This window comes from Oncorhynchus nerka, linkage group LG1 (assembly GCF_034236695.1).
Source record: "Oncorhynchus nerka isolate Pitt River linkage group LG1, Oner_Uvic_2.0, whole genome shotgun sequence".
Taxonomy (NCBI): domain Eukaryota; kingdom Metazoa; phylum Chordata; class Actinopteri; order Salmoniformes; family Salmonidae; genus Oncorhynchus; species Oncorhynchus nerka.
Genome location: NC_088396.1, coordinates 47,894,517 through 47,917,329, shown reverse-complemented (window position 1 = coordinate 47,917,329; position 22,813 = coordinate 47,894,517). Strand labels below are relative to the sequence as shown.

At 42.5% G+C, this 22,813-nt stretch overlaps 1 protein-coding gene across 2 annotated transcripts in view; it reads right to left on the bottom strand.

Moving 5' to 3' along the window:
- The window catches only part of LOC115130642 (FERM, ARHGEF and pleckstrin domain-containing protein 1-like), a 119,633-nt gene that overhangs the window by 86,508 nt on the left and 10,312 nt on the right, over positions 1-22,813 (bottom strand). For both annotated transcript variants that reach the window (XM_065019359.1, XM_065019361.1), the window contains exon 2: positions 22,392-22,588. In XM_065019359.1, the coding sequence (XP_064875431.1) occupies positions 22,392-22,583 (192 nt within the window). In that variant the 5' untranslated portion in view covers positions 22,584-22,588. The remainder of the gene's footprint in view (positions 1-22,391; positions 22,589-22,813) is intronic.

The following is a 22,813-nucleotide window of genomic DNA, read 5'->3' as shown; positions in this document are numbered from 1 at the left end:
GCATGTCATACAAAATGATATACAGATGACATTGATTTTAGCGTTGGAAAATTGGCTTAGTCTCGTAGTGCAGACCCTATAAAACGTAGCTAGCTTCATAAACATATTTTTGGGGGAATTCTGAAATGTATTGGAATAAATGATCAAACTACAAAACTAGCTAGCCAGCTATGGGTAACTGTAGCTAGTTAGCTACCTGACAGGAGTGCTAGCTACATTCCCTTGCAAGGTACATTAACAGCATTAAGTTGAATTTGAGTTAAGCTCAATTTCAAGATTTCCAGCAAGGACGTTGCCTCTCCGATCATCACTCTCCCTCGCTTGGGTAAAGGACATTTAAGGTACACTTCAATTTGACAATGTAAAACGTCATTTAACAATTTTACAGTAATTTTCTTATTAGTAACTGGAATAATGCTTATTAGTAACTGGAATAATGCTTATTAGTAACTGGAATAAGCAATTTCTTAAATGTGTCAAGTGCAGCATCTGGTTGCTCCTCATTACGCAACACAGACCAGCAAATTTTCTTCAACTTAGGAATCAATACAAAACCCCTTGTATGACTTCTTATACACTATATTAGGCCCAGTTTTTGGAACTTTGGTTTTCTCTAGATATGGCTACTATATTATGATCACTACATCTGATGGATGTGGATACTGCTTTAGAGCAGATTTCTGCAGCATTAGTAAAGATGTGATCATACGTCTCTCTCCCTTCTACTGCATGCTGCTTCCCAAGTCCTGCCCCCTATTAAGAGCACTTTCTTGCCATTCATTCCGCAGTCTTCATGGTCAGATGCAGAAAGATGTTGGTGACAACGATGCTGCTCTCTATAAATGTAATATAATTAAACTATTTGTTTGTGTTATCTTACTGCAAAGTTATCTAGCTAATACAGCCTGGTACCAGTACTGATGTAGGTCTAGATAAGCATGTTGTTTGTGGAACAGTATCTTCCTAGTCAAAGAGGAATAGGCGAAGCATGAATATGGCTGCAGTCCAAATTCAAAGTAGAAAGCCCTTGGTCCTAAATCCTCAGCCCTTAAATCCCCATGGATTGATGAGGATTATTTTTTTTCTTCCCCAAATCAAATCAAGTTTCAAATCAAATTGTATTTGTCACATGGGACAATGCAGTTATAAGAAAAATAACAAATAGTTAAAGAGCAGCAGTAAAATAACAATAGCGAGGCTATATGTAGGGGGTACCGGGTCAGATTCAAAGTGGGGGGGCACAGATTAGTTGAGGTAATTGAGGTAATATGTACATGTAGGTAGAGTTAAAGTGACTATGCATAGATAATAACCAGTGAGTAGCAGCAGCATAAAACAGGGGTTGGGGGGCAATTCAAATAACCTGTGTGGCCATTTGATTAGCTGTTTTGAGTCTTATGGCTTGGGGGTAGAAGCTGTTAACGAGCCTTTTGGACCTAGACTTGGCGCTCCAGTACCACTAGCCGTGCGGTAGCAGAGAGAACAGTCTATGACTAGGGTGGCTGGAGAGAGGGATGAGAAGGTTGCCAGGTATAAGCCCAAACGACCACTCAAAACCCGTCAAAAAGGCAGGAAAACTAGCCCATTTTCTTTTTTTCACAGCAAGAGAGGAGTTGACCTATTTAAAACAATAAACCCTTTTTCCATAACGTTAACGAGCCAATTAAGAAGGAATATGAATATCACAGTAGCTGCTGCCTTGGCAGGAACTAATGAGGATATAAAATGAACCCCAGGAAGAGTAGCTGCTGCCTTGGCAGGAACATGGGGATCCATAATAAAATATAAAACATAACCACAACCAAGCAGCCAGTCACCATGAGAGAGGAAATCAGAGGGTCATATCTGCAGACTGACTGTCAACTGAAGTCTTCAACAATCCCGCCATTCAATATGCTCTGTACAGCCAAGCTAAGGCAGGGAGAGGTTGCCATGGCCACAGTCTGATTTGAATAATTTTGTCATGGTGATGGTTTGGAGAATTATTGAATGGTGCACTCTCAATCTCCAAAGAATCAATCATCACAATACATAGACAAATAAAACACAGTTCAATGTACATCTGTCCATGTGTAACTCTGTGTTGTTGTTTATGTCGCACTGCTTTGCTTTATCTTGGCCAGGTCGCAGTTGTAAATGAGAACTGGTTCTCAACTGGCCTACCTGGTTAAATAAAAGTGAATTTTAAAAAATATTATAATAAATAAAAAAATGTGTCTTCACCCGAGCGTTGTAGAAAGTGACACCAAAACACAGATGCAATACTATCAGTAAATGTATATGAAAAGTGAGTAGAAAGATTGGTAAAAGCACACTGGGCACAAAATGGTTGTGATGTGGAATCTACATGGAAAATATATTGGATTTGAAAAAAGTAATCAACTTAAATTGTTGTTTTGAGGGTAAAATGTAAACATATTTTCAACATAGACAAACCTTGTATAAAATACACTACATAACTAAAAGTATGTGGACACCTGCTCGTCGAACATCTCATTCCAAAATCACGGGCATTAATATGGAGTTGGTCCATAACAGCCTCCACTCTTCTGGGAAGGCTTTCCACTAGATGTTGGAACATTGCTGCTATAACAGCCTCCATTCTTCTGGGAAGTCGTTTCACTAGATGTTGGAACATTGCTGCTACAACAGCCTCTACTCTTCTGGGAAGGCTTTCCACTAGATGTTGGAACATTGCTGCTATAACAGCCTCCACTATTCTGGGAAGGCTTTCCACAAGATGTTGGAACATTGCTGCTATAACAGCCTCTACTCTTCTGGGAAGGCTTTCCACTAGATGTTGGAACATTGCTGCTATAGCAGCCTCCACTCTTCTGGGAAGGCTTTCCACTAGATGTTGGAACATTGCTGCTATAACAGCCTCCACTCTTCTGGGAATGCTTTCCACTAGATGTTGGAACATTACTGCAAAACAGCCTCCACTCTTCTGGGAAGGCTTTCCACTAGATGTTGGAACATTGCTGCTATAACAGCCTCCACTCTTCTGGGAAGGCTTTCCACTAGATGTTGGAACATTGCTGCTATAACAGCCTCTACTCTTCTGGGAAGGCTTTCCACTAGATGTTGGAACATTGCTGCTATAACAGCCTCCACTCTTCTGGGAAGGCTTTCCACATACACCTATACACCTGTCAGCAACGGGTGTGGCTGAAATAGCCGAATCCACTCATTTAAAGGGGTTTCCACATACTTTTGTATTTACAGCACCAGTCAAAAGTTTGGACACCTACTCATTCAAAGGTTTTTCTTTATTTTTACTATTTTCTACATGGTAGAATAATAGTGAAGACATCAACACTATGAAATAACACATATGGAATCAAGTAGTAACCCCCAAAAAAGTTATATTTTAGATTCTTCAAAGTAGCCACCCTGACAGCTTTGCAAACCTTTGGCATTCTCTCAACCAGATTCATGAGATAGTCACCTGGAATGCATTTCAATTAACATGTGTGTCCTATGGACAGAGTCTCCCACCTCAGCTGTAGATCTCTGCAGTTCATCCAGAGTGATCATGGGCCTCTTGGCTGCATCTCTGATCAGTCTTCTCCTTGTATGAGCTGAAAGTTTAGAGGGACGGCCAGGTCTTGGTAGATTTGCAGTGGTCTGATACTCCTTCCATTTCAATATTATTGCTTGCACAGTGCTCCTTGGGATGTTTAAAGCTTGGGAAATCTTTTTGTATCCAAATCCGGCTTTAAACTTCTTCACAACAGTATCTCGGACCTGCCTGGTGTGTTCCTTGTTCTTCATGATGCTCTCTGCGCTTTTAACGGACCTCTGAGACTATCACAGTGCAGGTGCATTTATACGGAGACTTGATTACACACAGGTGGATTGTATTTATCATCATTAGTCATTTAGGTCAACATTGGATCATTCAGAGATCCTCACTGAACTTCCGGAGAGAGTTTGCTGCACTGAAAGTAAAGGGGCTGAATAATTTTGCACGCCCAATTTTTCAGTTTTTGATTTGTTAAAAAAGTTTGAAATATCCAATAAATGTCGTTCCACTTCATGATTGTGTCCCACTTGTTGTTGATTCTTCACAAAAAAATACAGTTTTATATCTTTATGTTTGAAGCCTGAAATGTGGCAAAAGGTCGCAAAGTTCAAGGGGGCTGAATACTTTCGCAAGGCACTGTATCTAAGACTATTATCGTCACATAGGGCTAATGTTAACTAAATGCATGTTGAGCTTTCCTGGCTCAACGTAGAGGAGAGATGGTCTGCATCACTTGTCATTTTTGTAAAACAATTGACATGCTAACTCCAAACTGTCTATTCAATCAGCTATCATACAGCTCTGACAGAAGTTCATATTCCACAAGACATGCAACCAGAAGTCTTTTCACAGTCCCTATAACCAAAACAAACTAACAATGCAACACACAGTAATATATAGAGCCATGATAGCATGGAACTCCCTGCCATCTTAAATCACTCAAGCAAGCAGCAAAAGCGTAAAAAGTTGCATTTAAAAAACCTGAATAAAACATCACAACGCCTCTGACCTAAATAGCTTGTAGCATCTCTCTTCCGAGCACATCTGGTGTTTGGGTTAAAGATAAGGTAAGATGTGCCCTTGGCATTAGGATATCAGTGCCTTCTTAGAGAAAGCAATTCTAAGCAGAGCCTCAGTAGAGTAAGCACTTCAAGTGTGCGCCGTATGATATGATACTCTGCTCACTGACTCACTGACGTGAGAATCTCTCAGGTTGTTTGAAGAACATTGGTGCAGTGACATTAGGATATCAGGGCCTCAGTAGAGCAAAGTAATATTGATGTATGGAATGTTAGGCTTAAGTGTATAGTGTGCATTAGGATATCAGGGCCTGCCTCAGTAGAGCAAAGTATTAAGGATGTATGGAATGTTAGGCTTAAGTGTATAGTGTGCATTCTTATTTTTAAATGCATCTAGTTCTGTCCTTGAGTTGATATCAATGTTCCTTTTATTTAATTTCAGCACTAAGCTGATTCCAGGTCAGCTTAGTACAAATTTTAACATTGTGAAAATGATGTGAACACTGAGGCTGTACCCGCTTTAAGTTACAGTGGCCAAGTAGGCTACCGTGGCTATTTAATCACAATAGGCCTTTAAGAGTGGCCTACCACAAAAAATGCATCCCATAACATTTGAACATTGAAATAGTTATTGAAATGTCTGTTCTATGATACAGCCTACAGTAGCAGCCAATGTCTGGTGTTAATGTAGGCCTACATTCCATGAGACTTTTGAAAACATGCAGGGCTTAAAATGGACCTTTTTAGCCACTTGTCCTTCAGAAAGGTAGGTGACTGAAAATGTTGTTGTATTGTGTTGTATGAAGCAAAAAAAACACTTTACAAAATACAAATAATGACTATTCACATACCAGTATAATTACAGAGAGTCAGACAAGAACATACGCTACCCTTTGCCTATTGGTTTCTTAATACACACAAGCCTGTCTCAAAATACAACAAATCAAATCCAATGTTATTTGTCACATACACATGGTTAGCAGATGTTAATGCGAGTGTAGCGAAATGCTTGTGCTTCTAGTTCCGACAGTGCAGTAATAACCAATGAGTAATCTAACCTAACAATTCCACAACTACTACCTTACACACACAAGTGTAAAGGGGATGAAGAATATGTACATAAAAATATATGATTTTGATGATGTGTGATGGTACAGAACGGCATAGGCAAGATGAGAATTGCCATTAAATCTGGAGAGAAACATAATGGGGATGTATTGCAATGTGCTTCCTTATGCTTTAAGGCACTATAAATGTGCATACTGAAAATGTCGTGGTAACATTAGGTCAAACGTAAATATTACATTTTTACATCTTAAAATATTCTGAGGACCTCCAAGACAAGGTAAAATACATATTGCGTTGACATCAATGGAATATTATGTTAAACCTTAAACAAATATGCTATGAATGTCATGAAAACAGACTAATTTGGAAAATTGTGGAACATTGTGGGAATGTTCTGTGCAACCTATGTGAATATTACAAGAATATTCGTGCAACATCCCTGACAAATCCCATAACTTAAGTAAATGTTCTGGAAACCTTTAACACCAGAACCGCTGGGTCCCCGAGGGACCCCCCTTCAAGCTAATGAGCAGTCATTCTGACTGCAACATTCTAACAGTGTAATTCATATATGCTATCGATAAACTATTCATTTGGTTGTGTTCATGAAGCTGTTAGGTAACATTAGAATACAGTATTTTTTCTTTTCAAATAAACAAAATAGCAAAAATACAAAAAAACATTAGTTTATCTCATTGTAAAAAAAAACACAATAAAACACAAATGCAAGTGTTCAATACATTTGATTTGTGGAGTGCCTTTGTTACAACAAATGAAACAGAAACCATGTGTTCGAACATGGCAACAAATTCTTCTTTTTCAAGAAATACCCCAACCACAGACGCATGGCCAGCAAAACGCATGGCCAGCAAAACGCATGGCCAGCAAAACGCAGGGCCAGCAAAACGCATGGCCATTCAAAACGCAGGGCCAGCAAAACGCAGGGCCAGCAAAACGCAGGACCAGCAAAACGCATGGCCAGCAAAACGCAGGACCAGCAAAACGCAGGGCCAGCAAAACGCAGGACCAGCAAAACGCATGACCAGCAAAACGCAGGACCAGCAAAACGCATGGCCAGCAAAATGCATGGCCAAATGATGAAAACAGTAGCCTAAACATCATTATAAGCGCAAAGTGTGCTTGAAATCGATATATGTTGATAGTGAAAATCAGTACGAAAGCAATAATGGAAAGTATTCAGGCACCTTCAACAACAAAAAAATACATTACAGCCTTATTCTAAAATGGACTAAATAGTTGTTTCCCCTCATTAATCTACACCAAATACCACATAATGACGAAGCAAAAACAGGTTTAGACATTTTTTGACTAAAAACAAAAAACATAAATATCACATTTACACAAGTATTTAGACTCTTTACTTAGTACCTTGTTCAAGCACCTTTGGCAGCAATTACAGCCTCAAGTCTTCTTAGGTATGATGCTACAAGCGTGGCACACCTGTATTTGGGGAGTTTCTCCCATTCTTCTCTGCAAGCCCTGTCAGGTCGGATGGGGAGCGTCGCTGCACAGCTATTTTCAGGTCTCTCCAGAAATGTTCGATCAGGTTCAAGTCCGAGCTCTGGCTGAGCCACTCAAGGACATTCAGAGACTTGTCCCGATGCCACTCCTGTGTTGTCTTGGCTGTGTGCTCAGGGTCGTTGTCCTGTTGGAAGGTGAACTTTCGCCCCAGTCTGAGGTCCTGAGCACTCTGGAGTCGGTTTTCATCAAGGATCTCTCTGTACTTCGCATCGTTCATCTTTCACTCGATCCTGACTCATTTTCCAGTCTCTGCCACTGAAAAACATCTCCACAGCATGATGCTGCCACCACCATTCAGGCCAAAGAGTTCAATCCTTTCATCAGACCAGAGAGGAACTCTGGAGCTCAGTCAGAGTGACCATCGGGTTCTTGGTCACCTCCCTAACCAAGGCTTTTCTCCCCCAATTGCTCAGTTTGACCGGGCGGCAGTGGTTCCAACCTTTTTCCATTCAAGAATGATGGAGGCCACTGTGTTCTTGGGGACCTTCAATGCTGCAGAAATGTTTTGGTACCATGGTAATTCATGAGCAGTCAAAATTACTGCTTTATCGGTTCTTGTGTTAAAGAACTTAGACCAGGTGTTGTGTGAACATTCTTACAACATTATAGGAATGTCATGCGCAACCTAACTTAAACATTGTATGAATGTCACAACTGAGAATATTTGTGTTTTGGGAACTTATCTCTTGTAATGTACCCACATTGTTCCCACAACCTATTTAAATCTTCTGGGAACCTTTAAATAACTCAGTATGGCTGTTCTGCCAACATTCTTGCAAAGGAATGTTTTATTCACCGTGAGAACAAACATTATCAGAATGTCAGCACAACTGGACAGTTTTAGTGTTTTGGGAACCACGCTCGTCATAGCCCCACAATGTTCCTATAGCCTAAAGAAACCTTCTGGGAACCTTTAAAGAACAGACTAAATGTGTTCTGGGAATGTTCTTGTAACATTAAGTAAACATTTTTGTAGCACCCTAAAAAGAAACATTGTAAAATCATTGTAGAATCATCCACACAACTGGACAGTTCTTATGTTTTGGGAACACATGGCCAAAACGTATGTGGTCACCCCTTCAAATGAGTGGATTCGGCTATTTCAGCCACACCAGATGCTGACAGGTGTATAAAGTTGAGCACACAGCCAAGCAATCTCCATAGACAAACATTGGCAGTAGAATGACCTTACTGAAGAGCTCAGTGACTTTCAACGTGACACTGTCATAGGTGCTGTTATTGTGAAGTGGAAACATCTAGGAGCAACAACGGCTCAGCTGCGAAGTGGTAGGCCACACAAGCTCCCTGAACGGGACCGCCAAGTGCTGAAACGTGTAGCATGTAAAAATCATCTGTTGGTTGCAACACTCACTACCGAGTTTCAAACTTCCTCTGGAAGCAACGTCAGCACAATAGCTGTTAGTCTGGAGCTTCATGAAATTGGTTTCCATGGCTGTGCAGTAGAACACAAGCCTAAGGTCACCATGCACAATGCCAACCGTTGGCTGGAATGGTGTAAAGCTCGTCACCATGTGACTCTGGAGCAGTGGAAACACGTTCTCTGGATCATGCTTCCCCATCTGGCAGTCCGACAGACAAATCTGGGTTTGGCGGATGCCAGGAGAACGCTACCTGCCTCAATGCATAGTGCCAACTGTAAAGTTTGGTGGAGGAGGAATAATAGTCTGGGGCTGTTTTTCATGGTTCGGGCTAGGCCCTTAGTTCCTGTGGAGGGAAATCTTAACGCTACAGCTTAAAATGACATTCTAGACGATTCTGTGCTTCCAACTTTGTGGCAACAGTTTGGGAAAGCCCTTTCCTGTTTCAGCATGACAATGCCCCCGTGCACAAAGCGAAGTCCATACAGAAATGGTTTGTCAAGATCGGTATGGCCTGCACAGAGCCCTGACCTCAACCCCATCGTACACCTTTGGGATGAACTGGAACGCCAACTGCGAGCCAGGCCCAATCGCCCAACATCCGGTGTCCGACCTCACTAATGCTCTTGTGGCTGAATGCAAGTCCCCACAGCAATGTGCCAGCATCTTGTGGAAAACCTTCCCAGAAGAGTGGAGGCTGTTATAGCAGCAAAGGGGGACCAAGTCCATATTAATGCCCATGAATTTTCAATGAGATGTTTCACTGTCATTGGACAACAAGGCCTGCTAGAGCCTCCATAGCTTGGCCGTCAGTCTGCCCTTGATTCTCAGTCTGCATAAATATGGTTTGGGACTCTCTCTGAAAATGTATGTGAATGCCATGGATACTGAATTCATTAAATATAATTGGAAACTGAAGTGTTCTATTAAACATAAGCTGCCATCTATAGACTAATATTAGCAATGGAAGACTCCATTTGGCGAAATAGGTCAGATATTTCTAGTAACAGACATGAGAACTGATGAAGAACAGATTTAGTCATTCTCAACACTTCAACACATCAAATTATCCCCAAGGATCTCCTCTAACATGTTATATAATTTGTATACATCTGATTTACACATCTCTGCTGATTATGAATGTTACAGGGAGCAAAAAGGGAAAAGCAACTTCAGAGACGGCGTAGAAATAGTCAATACCACCGTAGTGGAGAGAGAGGTTAGAGAATAGAGTGGGCCTCTATTACACACACAGAAACATACATCACTGTGACTGAATTAGTTAACCTCTGACCTCCTTCAGGGGGGGGTCATAAACCAAGGACACAATCCCTACACTGACTGATGTTATAAATTCACCCAAACATTGGTAGAGAAACACCATTATTACATTACTACATTACCCTAAGCATTTCAGCCATTACTCCATCACTACTGTGGGAAGGAGGAGGGAAGTACGATGTTAGAGGATAATGATATTAATTGAGCTGAAACAAACACCTAGAGTCGTCTCTTCTTTCACATTTTAAAACGTGTATTTTTCCATATATAGACACACCCTATGTGTTTAAATAAAATTAACTATACAGTATGTAGGCTACTGAGCTTGTCTGATGTTTTAAGCACACTGTGATTAATTAAGACACAAAAGACTCAAGAGGGAGCCAGAGATCAAGATGGCCTAACCAGAAGGAAAAAAACAAGTGTTTCTGACCCTCTTCCTCCTGCTGCTGCTGGCCTTCTCAGATTCTGCTGTTATGCTCCTGATGTTGCTGGTAGGTGATAGGCTACACCAGGGGTCGGCAACCTTTTCCATTTGGAGTGCCAATTTATCTTACCATTTCTATCGATCCAGTTATGATTTTCATGTGCATATTTTTGTTTCATTTGATTTATAATAACGTCTCAAAATCATTATACAGTGGTAAATCAAATATCTAAAAGTTACTTATATTGCCATCTATGTAAAGAATTGCCTACATAATGCCAACATATAAATACATTTCATCCTGCAGGTAGAGAAAAATCCTGATTAAAAATATCCTATAAATCACATTGGCTATGCATTGCCTGTCTGCAAAGAACTTGAAACATTGTATCAACTATTCATTTGGGTCTGGCCTGGCCTGAAGCTCACTCTAGCAAACTTGCAACATTATATAAAATATTCTAGGCCTTCAGAGTTTCCAGCGCAATTGAGCTCTGGACAGACATAGCTGTAGGCTATTTCCACAAAGGATAAGCAGTAATCAGGTAGGCCTATTTTATGACTTTCTACCGAATCAGAGCATGTTTTTCCCCTTTTATACCGAGTGGTTTTCAAAAGAGACCTGGAATTGTTTTTCAAATAGGCTACTTTGAGGAACTCTTGTCATTCTTAAATCTAAGTAAAAAATAATAATGTTTACTTGCTGTTTGAAATAAATAAAACAATAATTTAAAGACAATCAGAAAAACTATCAGATCCCCAAATGGGCACTTTTATAGGCCTTGCGCGCAGGCCAGGTAGCCTAGTCCTACGTCTATGCATAATCAGGCACGCGTCCTTACTCAAAATTGACAGGATTTTAGTCCACTGAGACAGGCCTCTACAATGGATTAGTCCACTGAGACAGGCCTCTACAATGGATTAGTCCACTGAGACAGGTCTCTACAATGGATTAGTCCACTGAGACAGGCCTCTACAATGGATTAGTCCACTGAGACAGGCCTCTACAATGGATTAGTCCACTGAGACAGGCCTCTACAATGGATTAGTCCACTGAGACAGGCCTCCGCCATGGATTAGTCCACTGAGACAGGCGTGAATCAGACGTGTCTCATGTGCCATAAAAAAATAAAGAAATATATAGAGTAGAGTGGACCTTCATTACACACACACCTGCAAGCTGACTTCGGTCGCCAGTTGGACGGTGTTTCCTCTGACACATTGGTGCGGCTGGCTTCTGGGTTAAGCGAGCAGTGTGTGAAGAAGCAGCGCGGCTTGGCAGGTCATGTTTCGAGGACGTATGACTCTTAACCTTCGCCTGTCCCGAGTCCGTTTGGGAGTTGCAGCGACGAGACAAGATCGTAACTACCAATTGGATGTCATGAAATTGTGGAGAAAAAGGGGGCCACAAAAATAAAAGAAGCTAGGATTGTGTAGCTGTTCACAGGGTTAGTGACAAGTCTCTTCCCCTTCACTGTGATTAGTGGTACGTTCATGACACAACATGCTGCTGATGTATAATGCATTACGGCTTCTGCTGTACTAACATCCACAAAATGTGCACTTAGTGTGATCTTGTTGTCTTGAGAGCCGGTTAAGTCTAGCCTTGTCTGAATGAGACCTAGGTGGGCCGCTGACAAACTGTATGGCCCAATTCTTTATTAAACGGCAAAAGTACAAATATGGCTTTGTTATTTAATTATTTTGCTTTTTGTCTCTATAACATGCTGGTACACAGAACCAGAACAGCGTGACTAATGGATTGAGTATCAGTCTAAAAGGAGAAGAGTCATTTTCCATGTTAAGAGAGAAAGGGTAGGGCAATGACACAGAGATTTGGGTACACACGCGCACAAACACGCACACACATCAATATGTACAAGCACAGATAGAGACACAGACAGAAAGGGAGAGTGAGTGAGGGAGAGGGGGGAGGGACAGATGTAGAGAGAGAAGAGAGAACCATATGGAACATTCCACATTAACTGCCAGCAATACTTATTTTCTCCAGTAACATCCCAGTAAGGTTTTGGTGTCTGGGGTTAAAAGAGCTTGATTATTTCTCTGATCCTGAAAAAATGAGAAATGGTGCTCTCTCTGTCTGTCACTCCCTTCAATCGCCATTCACATCCCCCAACTACATGTACCCCAACACACATCCCCAACTACATGTACCCCAACACACATCCCCAACTACATGTGCCCCAACACACATCACAGCAAACTACATGTACCCCAACACACATCACAGCCAACTACATGTACCCCAACTCACATCACAGCCAACTACATGTACCCCAACTCACATCACAGCCAACTACATGTACCCCAACACACATCCCCAACTACATGTACCCCAACACACATCCCCAACTACATGTGCCCCAACACACATCACAGCCAACTACATGTGCCCCAACACACATCACAGCCAACTACATGTACCCCAACTCACATCACAGCCAACTACATGTACCCCAACACACATCACAGCCAACTACATGCACCCCGACACACATCACAGCCAACTACATGCACCCCGACACACATCACAGCCAACTACATGCACCCCGACACACATCACAGCCAACTACATGTACCCCGACACACATCACAGCCAACTATACCTACCCCAACACACATCACAGCCAACTACATGTGCCCCAACACACATCACAGCCAACTACATGCGCCCCAACACACATCACAGCCAACTACATGCACCCCGACACACATCACAGCCAACTACATGCACCCCGACACACATCACAGCCAACTACATGTGCCCCAACACACATCACAGCCAACTACATGTACCCCGACACACATCACAGCCAACTACATGTACCCCAACACACATCACAGCCAACTACATGCACCCCGACACACATCACAGCCAACTACATGCACCCCGACACACATCACAGCCAACTACATGCACCCCGACATACATCACAGCCAACTACATGTACCCCGACACACATCACAGCCAACTACATGTGCCCCGACACACATCACAGCCAACTACATGTACCCCAACACACATCACAGCCAACTATATGTACCCCAACACACATCACAGCCAACTACATGTACCCCAACACACATCACAGCCAACTACATGTACCCCAACACACATCCCCAACTACATGTACCCCAACACACATCACAGCCAAATACATGTACCCCAACACACATCACAGCCAACTACATGTACCCCAACACACATCACAGCCAACTACATGTGCCCCAACACACATCACAGCCAACTACATGTACCCCAACACACATCACAGCCAACTACATGTACCCCAACACACATCACAGCCAACTACATGTACCCCAACACACATCACAGCCAACTACATGTGCCCCAACACACATCACAGCCAAGACAACCACTTCTACTCCTACAGATTCAACGTCATCAAAAAAACGTCAGGAAAAAATATATATATCATATAGACAATATATATATCATTAGACAAGTCTAATGAAGTTACAGATACGACCACTTGGCTCATCCAGTGGTGATTTTAGCATGTAAATCTTGGTGGGGCAAACTGCATGCCAGCAAAGCCACTACAACAAAACTAAACAATACATTAATTGCACTATAAAGGTGACAAACTGTTAGGGCCTACATAAAGCTGTCCCAACAGTTTCAAGTTTCTTCAAGTGCAGTCTCAAAAACCATCAAGCGCTATGATCAAACTGGCTCTCATGAGGACCGCCACAGGAAATTAAGACGCAGATTTATCTCTGCTGCCTCAGAAATTGCAGCCCAAATAAATTATTTGCACATCAACTATACAGAGGAGACTGCATGAATAAGGTCTTCATGGTCGAATTGCTGCAAAGAAACCACTACTAAAGGACACCAATAAGAAGAAAAGACTTGCTTGAGCCTAGAAACACGAGCAACGGACATTAGACATTAGACTGGTGGAAATCGGTCCTTTGGTCAGATGATTCCAAATTTGAGATTTTTGGTTCCAACCGCCGTGTCTTTGTGAGACGCAGAGTAGGTGAACGGATGATCTCAGCATTTGTGGTTCCCACCGTGAAGCATGGAGGAGGAGGTGTGATGGTGCTTTGCTGGTGACACTGTCTGTGATTTATTTAGAATTCAAGGCACACTTAACCAGCATGGCTACCACAGCATTCTGCAACAATATGCCATCTCATCTGGTTTGAGACTACCATTTGACCAACACACCTCCAGGCTGTGTAAGGGCTATTTGACCAAGAAGGAGAGTGATGGAGTGCTGCATCAGATGACATGGCCTCCACAATCACCCAACCTCAACCCAAATTAGATGGTTTGGGATGAGTTGGATCGCAGAGTGACGGAAAAGCAGCCAACAAGTGCTCAAGATATGTGGGCACTCCTTCAAGACTGTTGGAAAAGCATTCCAGGTGAAGCTGGTTGAGAGAATGCCAAGAGTGTGCAAATCTGTAATCAAGGCAAAGGGTGGCTACTTTGAAGAATTTAAAATATATTTTGATTTCTTTATCACTTTTTTGGTTACTACATGATTCCATATGTGTTATTTCGTAGTTTTGATGTCTTCACTATTATTCTACAATGTAGAAAATAGTCAAAAATAAAGAAACCCTTGAATAAGTAGGTGTGTCCAAACTTGACTGGTACTGTATAATTTATCTTCATATGACAAGGATTGAAAAGGATTTGCCAGTAGATTGTCGACTTTATGCATGTAGATAACTGCTGGTCTAGCTTGCTATCTAAGATATTAAAAGTATGATGTTGACATGATCAGTCCAATCAAAGCTAAGTTAGATAAAACGTGAATTGATGTTATTTAATCTGTCACCAATGACCTTGAGCCTTCTTGGATGGGCACTTCAAATGTCAGTCTATGGCAGCACCCAAAGGGGCTAGATTTTGTGGTGACGTAGTGTCCCCATGAGTGACAGAACACTGAGCTAATCACGGCGCAACTAGAGAACATTACCAACCCCCTTTCCGCTGGCTGCCCCACCACCAAAGAAAGCACTGAGCTAGGCTGAAACACCTGCCTTTTGGTGCTGCCTTACTTCAAGAAAGCAAAATATGGTTGTATGCGGCTTTATTAAATCAATAAAATATATTTTTTTACATTGTTCGCAAACTGATATGCGACACCTATTAAAAATAACATGTAAAACAGAATATTTAAGCTAAACAGTTGGGGCTCAAAACAGGTAGCCTCTGGACTCATCTAATTACAGCCATAGTAACGCCCAATGCAGGAGGTGAGAAGCAGGTACAGGGAGGGAACCATTTAATATAGACGGACAGGCAACGGAACAGGAACAGCGTCTGGACATAAACACGACACGACAAACAAAGCTGCTACAGGGAACAACACAGAGGAACAGACATATACACAGGGGTAATCAACACAGTGTCCAGGTGAGTCCACTGAGCGCAGCTACGCTTAAATGATGGTAACAGGTGCGTATGATGACGGATAGCCTGGCGCCCTCGAGCGCCAGGGAGGAGGAGTGGGAGCAGGCGTGACAGACATGAACACATGTCTCATCTAATGAAGTTAGACATGAACACATGGCTCATCTAATGTTTACTTCATATACAGTATTTAGAAAGCATAGGTTTCCAAGCAATGGAAACCGCAACAGCCTTCCTTGTGTCACTGAGCTCTGGGCTGCTCAGGTCTGCTCTGCTCTGTGTTGGTGCACACTGCAGGCCTTCGTAAAGTCAGAAAAGACTGCTCATCAAGATGTGAAGAATCAGCCACAAGGGATGACAGTTTAGTTCCCAGTCAGAGGGAGCAGTGAGTAGGCCACAGCAAGCTATGTAACCCACAGCGATGCCCCTTTAGTTTCCCTACAATACGATACCTGGTCTGATGGGCTGGAAGATTATACCAGAAAAACAGGAAGTTAATACCAGAGGAACAGGCCGTTTATACCAGAGGAAGAAAACATTTACACCAGAGGAACAGTAAGTTCATACCAGAGGAACAGGAACGGGAAGTTTATACCAGAGGAACAGGAACCATTTACAGAGGACCGGTTAGGTTTTTACAAGCAGAGCAGTGCAATAGAAAACATTTCAGTCACTAGGAATGTAAATCCTACCACAGACTCATCTTCCACTGGCTGAACTCGATGCTCCTGTAATGAAACCCCCAATAATTATAATCTAATTGTCTTGGAAGGATAGTCTGAAAACAACCCTCCTGACATTGGGCCAGTGGGACTAATATCCTAAACTTCTTGAGCTGCTCCAAAGCAGCCTGTCTCACTGAGATCACGTTCCTTTATTATTTAAATGTATAACTGCCTTAACTTTGCTGGACCGCAGAAAGAGTAGCTGCTGCCTTGGCAAATACCTGCAGTGATCAAATCCATCACCATCACTGCTGCTGAAGGAGAGGACTCCGGGGAGTTATTGATGCAATTAAAGGAGTCATGCTGCTGAGCTTCAGGAGTCGTTGTCACAGCGACTGTTACCAGGACATCCAGCACGACCACACTGAAGTAGTAGAGAGACACTGACTGGCCAGTCTTGATCAACACAATGCTATTTGAGACTAGGACACTCAATGTGGCTGGGGAGGGAGTGATTCTAGACTTCATGCTTCTCACTGCTGCTTCACTCACTGCAGGCTGCAGGATGTTCACCTCACAAATAGATGCCATTATCACTCAGACAGCATTCAGAGTTCAGCACTCCATTCCAAGAAGAAGGCGGATAGGGTCTTTAGTCTTATTAGCATGGAGTATGTATTTTGTAAAGTTATCTCCACAGCCCCCCCATTTTGTTTACTCAAAAGGATTACTTAGGCTACTGTCTTTTTCAGCGTAATATGCACCAATGATTTTCCACTAAAGATGCCATAAGGAAGACCCCAAGGCAAAGTCTATTCCAGTACCACGAGTACAATCAGACCTTTCTCCGCCCAGTGCTGAGGCAATTGAAAATATTGAATCTGTGTTCAATTGAGCGTTGATAACAGCTTGATGTGCAGTATGGTCTCCTCTGTTCATATCAGTGTTAGCTTCATCCTTCAGCAGTCATAACACCCTGCTGTTCATATCAGTGTTAGCTACATCCTTCAGCAGTCATAACACCCAGCTGTTCATATCAGTGTTAGCTACATCCTTCAGCAGTCATGACACCCAGCTGTTCATATCAGTGTTAGCTTCATCCTTCAGCAGTCATAACACCCAGCTGTTCATATCAGTGTTAGCTAGCTCCTTCAGCAGTCATAACACCCAGCTGTTCATATCAGTGTTAGCTACATCCTTCAGCAGTCATAACACCCAGCTGTTCATATCAGTGTTAGCTACATACTTCAGCAGTCATAACACCCAGCTGTTCATATCAGTGTTAGCTACATACTTCAGCAGTCATAACACCCAGCTGTTCATATCAGTGTTAGCTACATCCTTCAGCAGTCATAACACCCGGCTGTTCATATCAGTGTTAGCTACATCCTTCAGCAGTCATAACACCCAGCTGTTCATATCAGTGTTAGCTAGCTCCTTCAGCAGTCATAACACCCAGCTGTTCATATCAGTGTTAGCTAGCTCCTTCAGCAGTCATAACAACCAGCTGTTCATATCAGTGTTAGCTACATCCTTCAGCAGTCATAACACCCAGCTGTTCATATCAGTGTTAGCTACATCCTTCAGCAGTCATAACACCCAGCTGTTCATATCAGTGTTAGCTACATCCTTCAGCAGTCATAACACCCAGCTGTTCATATCAGTGTTAGCTACATCCTTCAGCAGTCATAACACCCAGCTGTTCATATCAGTGTTAGCTACATCCTTCAGCAGTCATGACACCCAGCTGTTCATATCAGTGTTAGCTACATCCTTCAGCAGTCATAACACCCAGCTGTTCATATCAGTGTTAGCTACATCCTTCAGCAGTCATAACACCCAGCTGTTCATATCAGTGTTAGCTACATCCTTCAGCAGTCATAACACCCAGCTGTTCATATCAGTGTTAGCTACATCCTTCAGCAGTCATAACACCCAGCAAGGACTCCCCATCACTACAGCTCAGTTAACCCACCATGGTACTGTTGTGTTTACGGGGCACTACCCCATAGTGGTAAAGGGTACATGCATTTGAATACTATCTAAATAAAGACTCCTTTGTAGAAATAAGTCACACAGAGCAAAATGTTTTACCCTTACAGTGTAGCCTAATCAGCATTCCTACCCCCCTTCCATTTTTAATTCGCACGTTTTAGCTTCCGATGGAGAAACACGTCATCTCTCTCTCTCCTTCTCTTTAATTAACCTGAGTCTAGGTGGCAGTTGGCGAAATTCACATATTGAGACATTCAGAGACAGAACTTCCTGATGAGCTTCATGCATAAACAACAGCATGACCTATAAAGCTTTTGGTTACGAGCTGGGAACAAGTAATATACCCTAGTTATACAGTCTCTCAAAACAAAAATAAATTACTCTTTGAGAGAATAAAATTACTCAGCCTACCCAAAGGACACTGAATTTTGCTGACAGGCAATGTTTAACTTTAAATTACGATGGTAATTCGAGCCTAGCTCACTGATGAAATCTCTATGTGAGATCTCTTGGAGAGTTCTTTTCAATATACACTAGTAGAGCATAGGCGAGTACTGCACACACTGCTGAACCCGCCCCCTGAAGGGCCGATCCTCAGGGCCAATACAGGAAGCCTCGCAGCATGCTGTGAGAACAACACTTTACACAGCAGATGGGAAACATGACAATATTTAGGGTCAAACATACCGACCACACTGTCAGTCACAGGGCTCTATTTCAAGCATCTCTACTACGAAGCTCTTTTCATACCCATCTCTACTACAAGGCTCTACTTATAACCATCTCTACCACGAGGCTCTATTCATACCCATCTCTGCTACAAGGCTCTACTTATAACCATCTCTACCACGAGGCTCTATTCATACCCATCTCTGCTACAAGGCTCTATTCATACCCATCTCTGCTACAAGGCTCTACTTATAACCATCTCTACCACGAGGCTCTATTCATACCCATCTCTGCTACAAGGCTCTATTCATATCCATCTCTGCTACAAGGCTCTACTTATAACCATCTCTACCACGAGGCTCTATTCATACCCATCTCTGCTACAAGGCTCTATTCATACCCATCACTGCTACAAGGCTCTACTTATAACCATCTCTACCACGAGGCTCTATTCATACCCATCTCTGCTACAAGGCTCTACTTATAACCATCTCTACCACGAGGCTCTATTCATACCCATCTCTGCTACAAGGCTCTATTCATATCCATCTCTGCTACAAGGCTCTACTTATTTTATTTTTATTTTACCTTTATTTAACCAGGCAAGTCAGTTAAGAACAAATTCTTATTTTCAATGACGGCCTAGGAACAGCGGGTTAACTGCCTGTTCAGGGGCAGAACGACAGATTTGTACCTTGTCAGCTCGGGTACAGCTGCTTATAACCATCTCTACCACGAGGCTCTACTTATAACCATCTCTACCACGAGGCTCTATTCATACCCATCTCTGCTACAAGGCTCTATTCATACCCATCTCTGCTACAAGGCTCTACTTATAACCATCTCTACCACGAGGCTCTACTTATAACCATCTCTACCACGAGGCTCTATTCATACCCATCTCTGCTACAAGGCTCTACTTATAACCATCTCTACCACGAGGCTCTATTCATACCCATCTCTGCTACAAGGCTCTATTCATACCCATCTCTGCTACAAGGCTCTACTTATAACCATCTCTACCACGAGGCTCTACTTATAACCATCTCTACCACGAGGCTCTATTCATACCCATCTCTGCTACAAGGCTCTATTCATACCCATCTCTGCTACAAGGCTCTACTTATAACCATCTCTACCACGAGGCTCTACTTATAACCATCTCTACCACGAGGCTCTATTCATACCCATCTCTGCTACAAGGCTCTACTTATAACCATCTCTACCACGAGGCTCTATTCATACCCATCTCTGCTACAAGGCTCTATTCATACCCATCTCTGCTACAAGGCTCTACTTATAACCATCTCTACCACGAGGCTCTACTTATAACCATCTCTACCACGAGGCTCTATTCATACCCATCTCTGCTACAAGGCTCTATTCATACCCATCTCTGCTACAAGGCTCTACTTATAACCATCTCTACCACGAGGCTCTACTTATAACCATCTCTACCACGAGGCTCTATTCATACCCATCTCTGCTACAAGGCTCTACTTATAACCATCTCTACCACGAGGCTCTATTCATACCCATCTCTGCTACAAGGCTCTATTCATACCCATCTCTGCTACAAGGCTCTACTTATAACCATCTCTACCACGAGGCTCTACTTATAACCATCTCTACCACGAGGCTCTATTCATACCCATCTCTGCTACAAGGCTCTATTCATACCCATCTCTGCTACAAGGCTCTACTTATAACCATCTCTACCACGAGGCTCTACTTATAACCATCTCTACCACGAGGCTCTATTCATACCCATCTCTGCTACAAGGCTCTACTTATAACCATCTCTACCACGAGGCTCTATTCATACCCATCTCTGCTACAAGGCTCTATTCATACCCATCTCTACCAAGAGGCTCTATTCATACCCATCTCTGCTACAAGGCTCTATTCATACCCATCTCTGCTACAAGGCTCTATTCATACCCATCTCTGCTACAAGGCTCTATTCATACCCATCTCTGCTACAAGGCTCTACTCATACCCATTGAATGAGTCCTCTGTGTGTTATTTCTCTCCATCATCACGTCTTCTTCCCTCTCTTCCCTATCTCCCATCTCTCATCTCCCATCTCCCATCTCGCTCCCAGCAGGAAGCACTGTGGTCAGAAGATATTGCTAGTTGGTCTATTCTCAGGAAAATAACCTAGTCTTGATCAAAGCTCCACCCTGTTCAAGGGCTATATCAGGGTCTTAGCATATACCTTAGTGTAATACCACAATGTGACAGGAACTCTGGGAGAAAACACGGTACAGAACAAGCAATCAATTTTTGTCAATTTCAACAGGAAATATCATGATTTACTACATGTCTGATGGATAAAGCTCAAGGTCTTAAATTAGCATTCACATTTCAAAAAGCATCCATTACCTTTATTTAATATATCTTCTAACCTAACATCAGTCAGTTATTATCAAGCAGATCAGATTTCACATGAAAGGCGGCAATCTCAAAGCAAGAGTAGGCCTATTCTGAGATTTAGTGTTGTGCTAAACTATTGCACTGCAAAGAAAGATAATCTCAAGCAGCTCTAATCTCAGAGAGAATCTTTAATAAGCACAGAGGTAAATAGCCTGGTAATGAAAAGTAAAATGTATCATGGCAGATCTCTGGCCATTCAAACACATCACAAACTGTCCCCTTTCCACAACCATACTGTATACCCAAGACAGACCAGTTGGTCTCATAACACACAATGAAATATTATGAAAGATCATTTATTTACCCAGGAAAACTAGGCCTGATGTACTAATGGGTATCTGAATGAACTAAACCTCTCCTCCCGATCCATATATCCACCTGGGTAATACTGATGTACTAATGGGTATCTGAATGAACTAAACCTCTCCTCCCGATCCATATATCCACCTGGGTAATACTGATGTACTAATGGGTATCTGAATGGACTAAACCTCTCCTCCCGATCCATATACCCACCTGGGTAGTAGTTTTAGTTGCTCTCCCATCTGTCTAGTGAGGTTGTGAACAAGAAACACAGAACTAGTTCAGTACCCTTATTCACCACACCAACAGCTAAAGTCAGAGATGTTGAGAATGAAGGTTAGAACCCAGACATTTTCCAGCACTGACATTTTCCAGCATACTCTAGGCTCATTCATGCATACAGAACCTTGACGTTTATACAGTTACCATGCCAACCTGTAACCCTTAACAACAGACTGCTGTGAGGGGGTAAAAATGATCTCCTGCTTTAATGGCAAAGTTATAAAAATACAACAAAAGGATGACACCGTTTAAAGGCATATAACATTTTGTTATGCTAAATTCTCTCACTCGACTTGACACACAAAAAAATTGAATGGAAAGTAGTTATACCTTGAACACATTGCACTATAAGCAAATAAGACAGACAGCCAACCAGAACTCACTGAGATGTCAAAGACCTCCTCTGTGTCGTCCAACATGCGGACCTTGATGGTGACATGACGTCCGGGGGGCATGGTGGGCGGCCTGTGGCCAGGGTCCAGGGTGCTGATACCCAGAGTCTCCTGGGCTTCAAGACGCTGGGCTGCTGATGCTCTGGGCTTGGGCTCCACCATGGTGCTCTGTCCTGCTACCATCCAGCCTGCAGGGGAGGCAGAAGTACCATCACACACATTCATGTAACAAAATAGGTTCCATCCTTGTCTCTCACTAGCCTCGAACCTGTACACACGTATACACAAACACCTTGCAAGTCTACAATGCAGTTCAGATCATGTCTGTTGATTGTTAAATCTATTCATTGTTCAACTTGAGCATTAGGGAGTGGGACCCCTGTCCTATCCTGGAGAAAACAGAGGGTAGTATT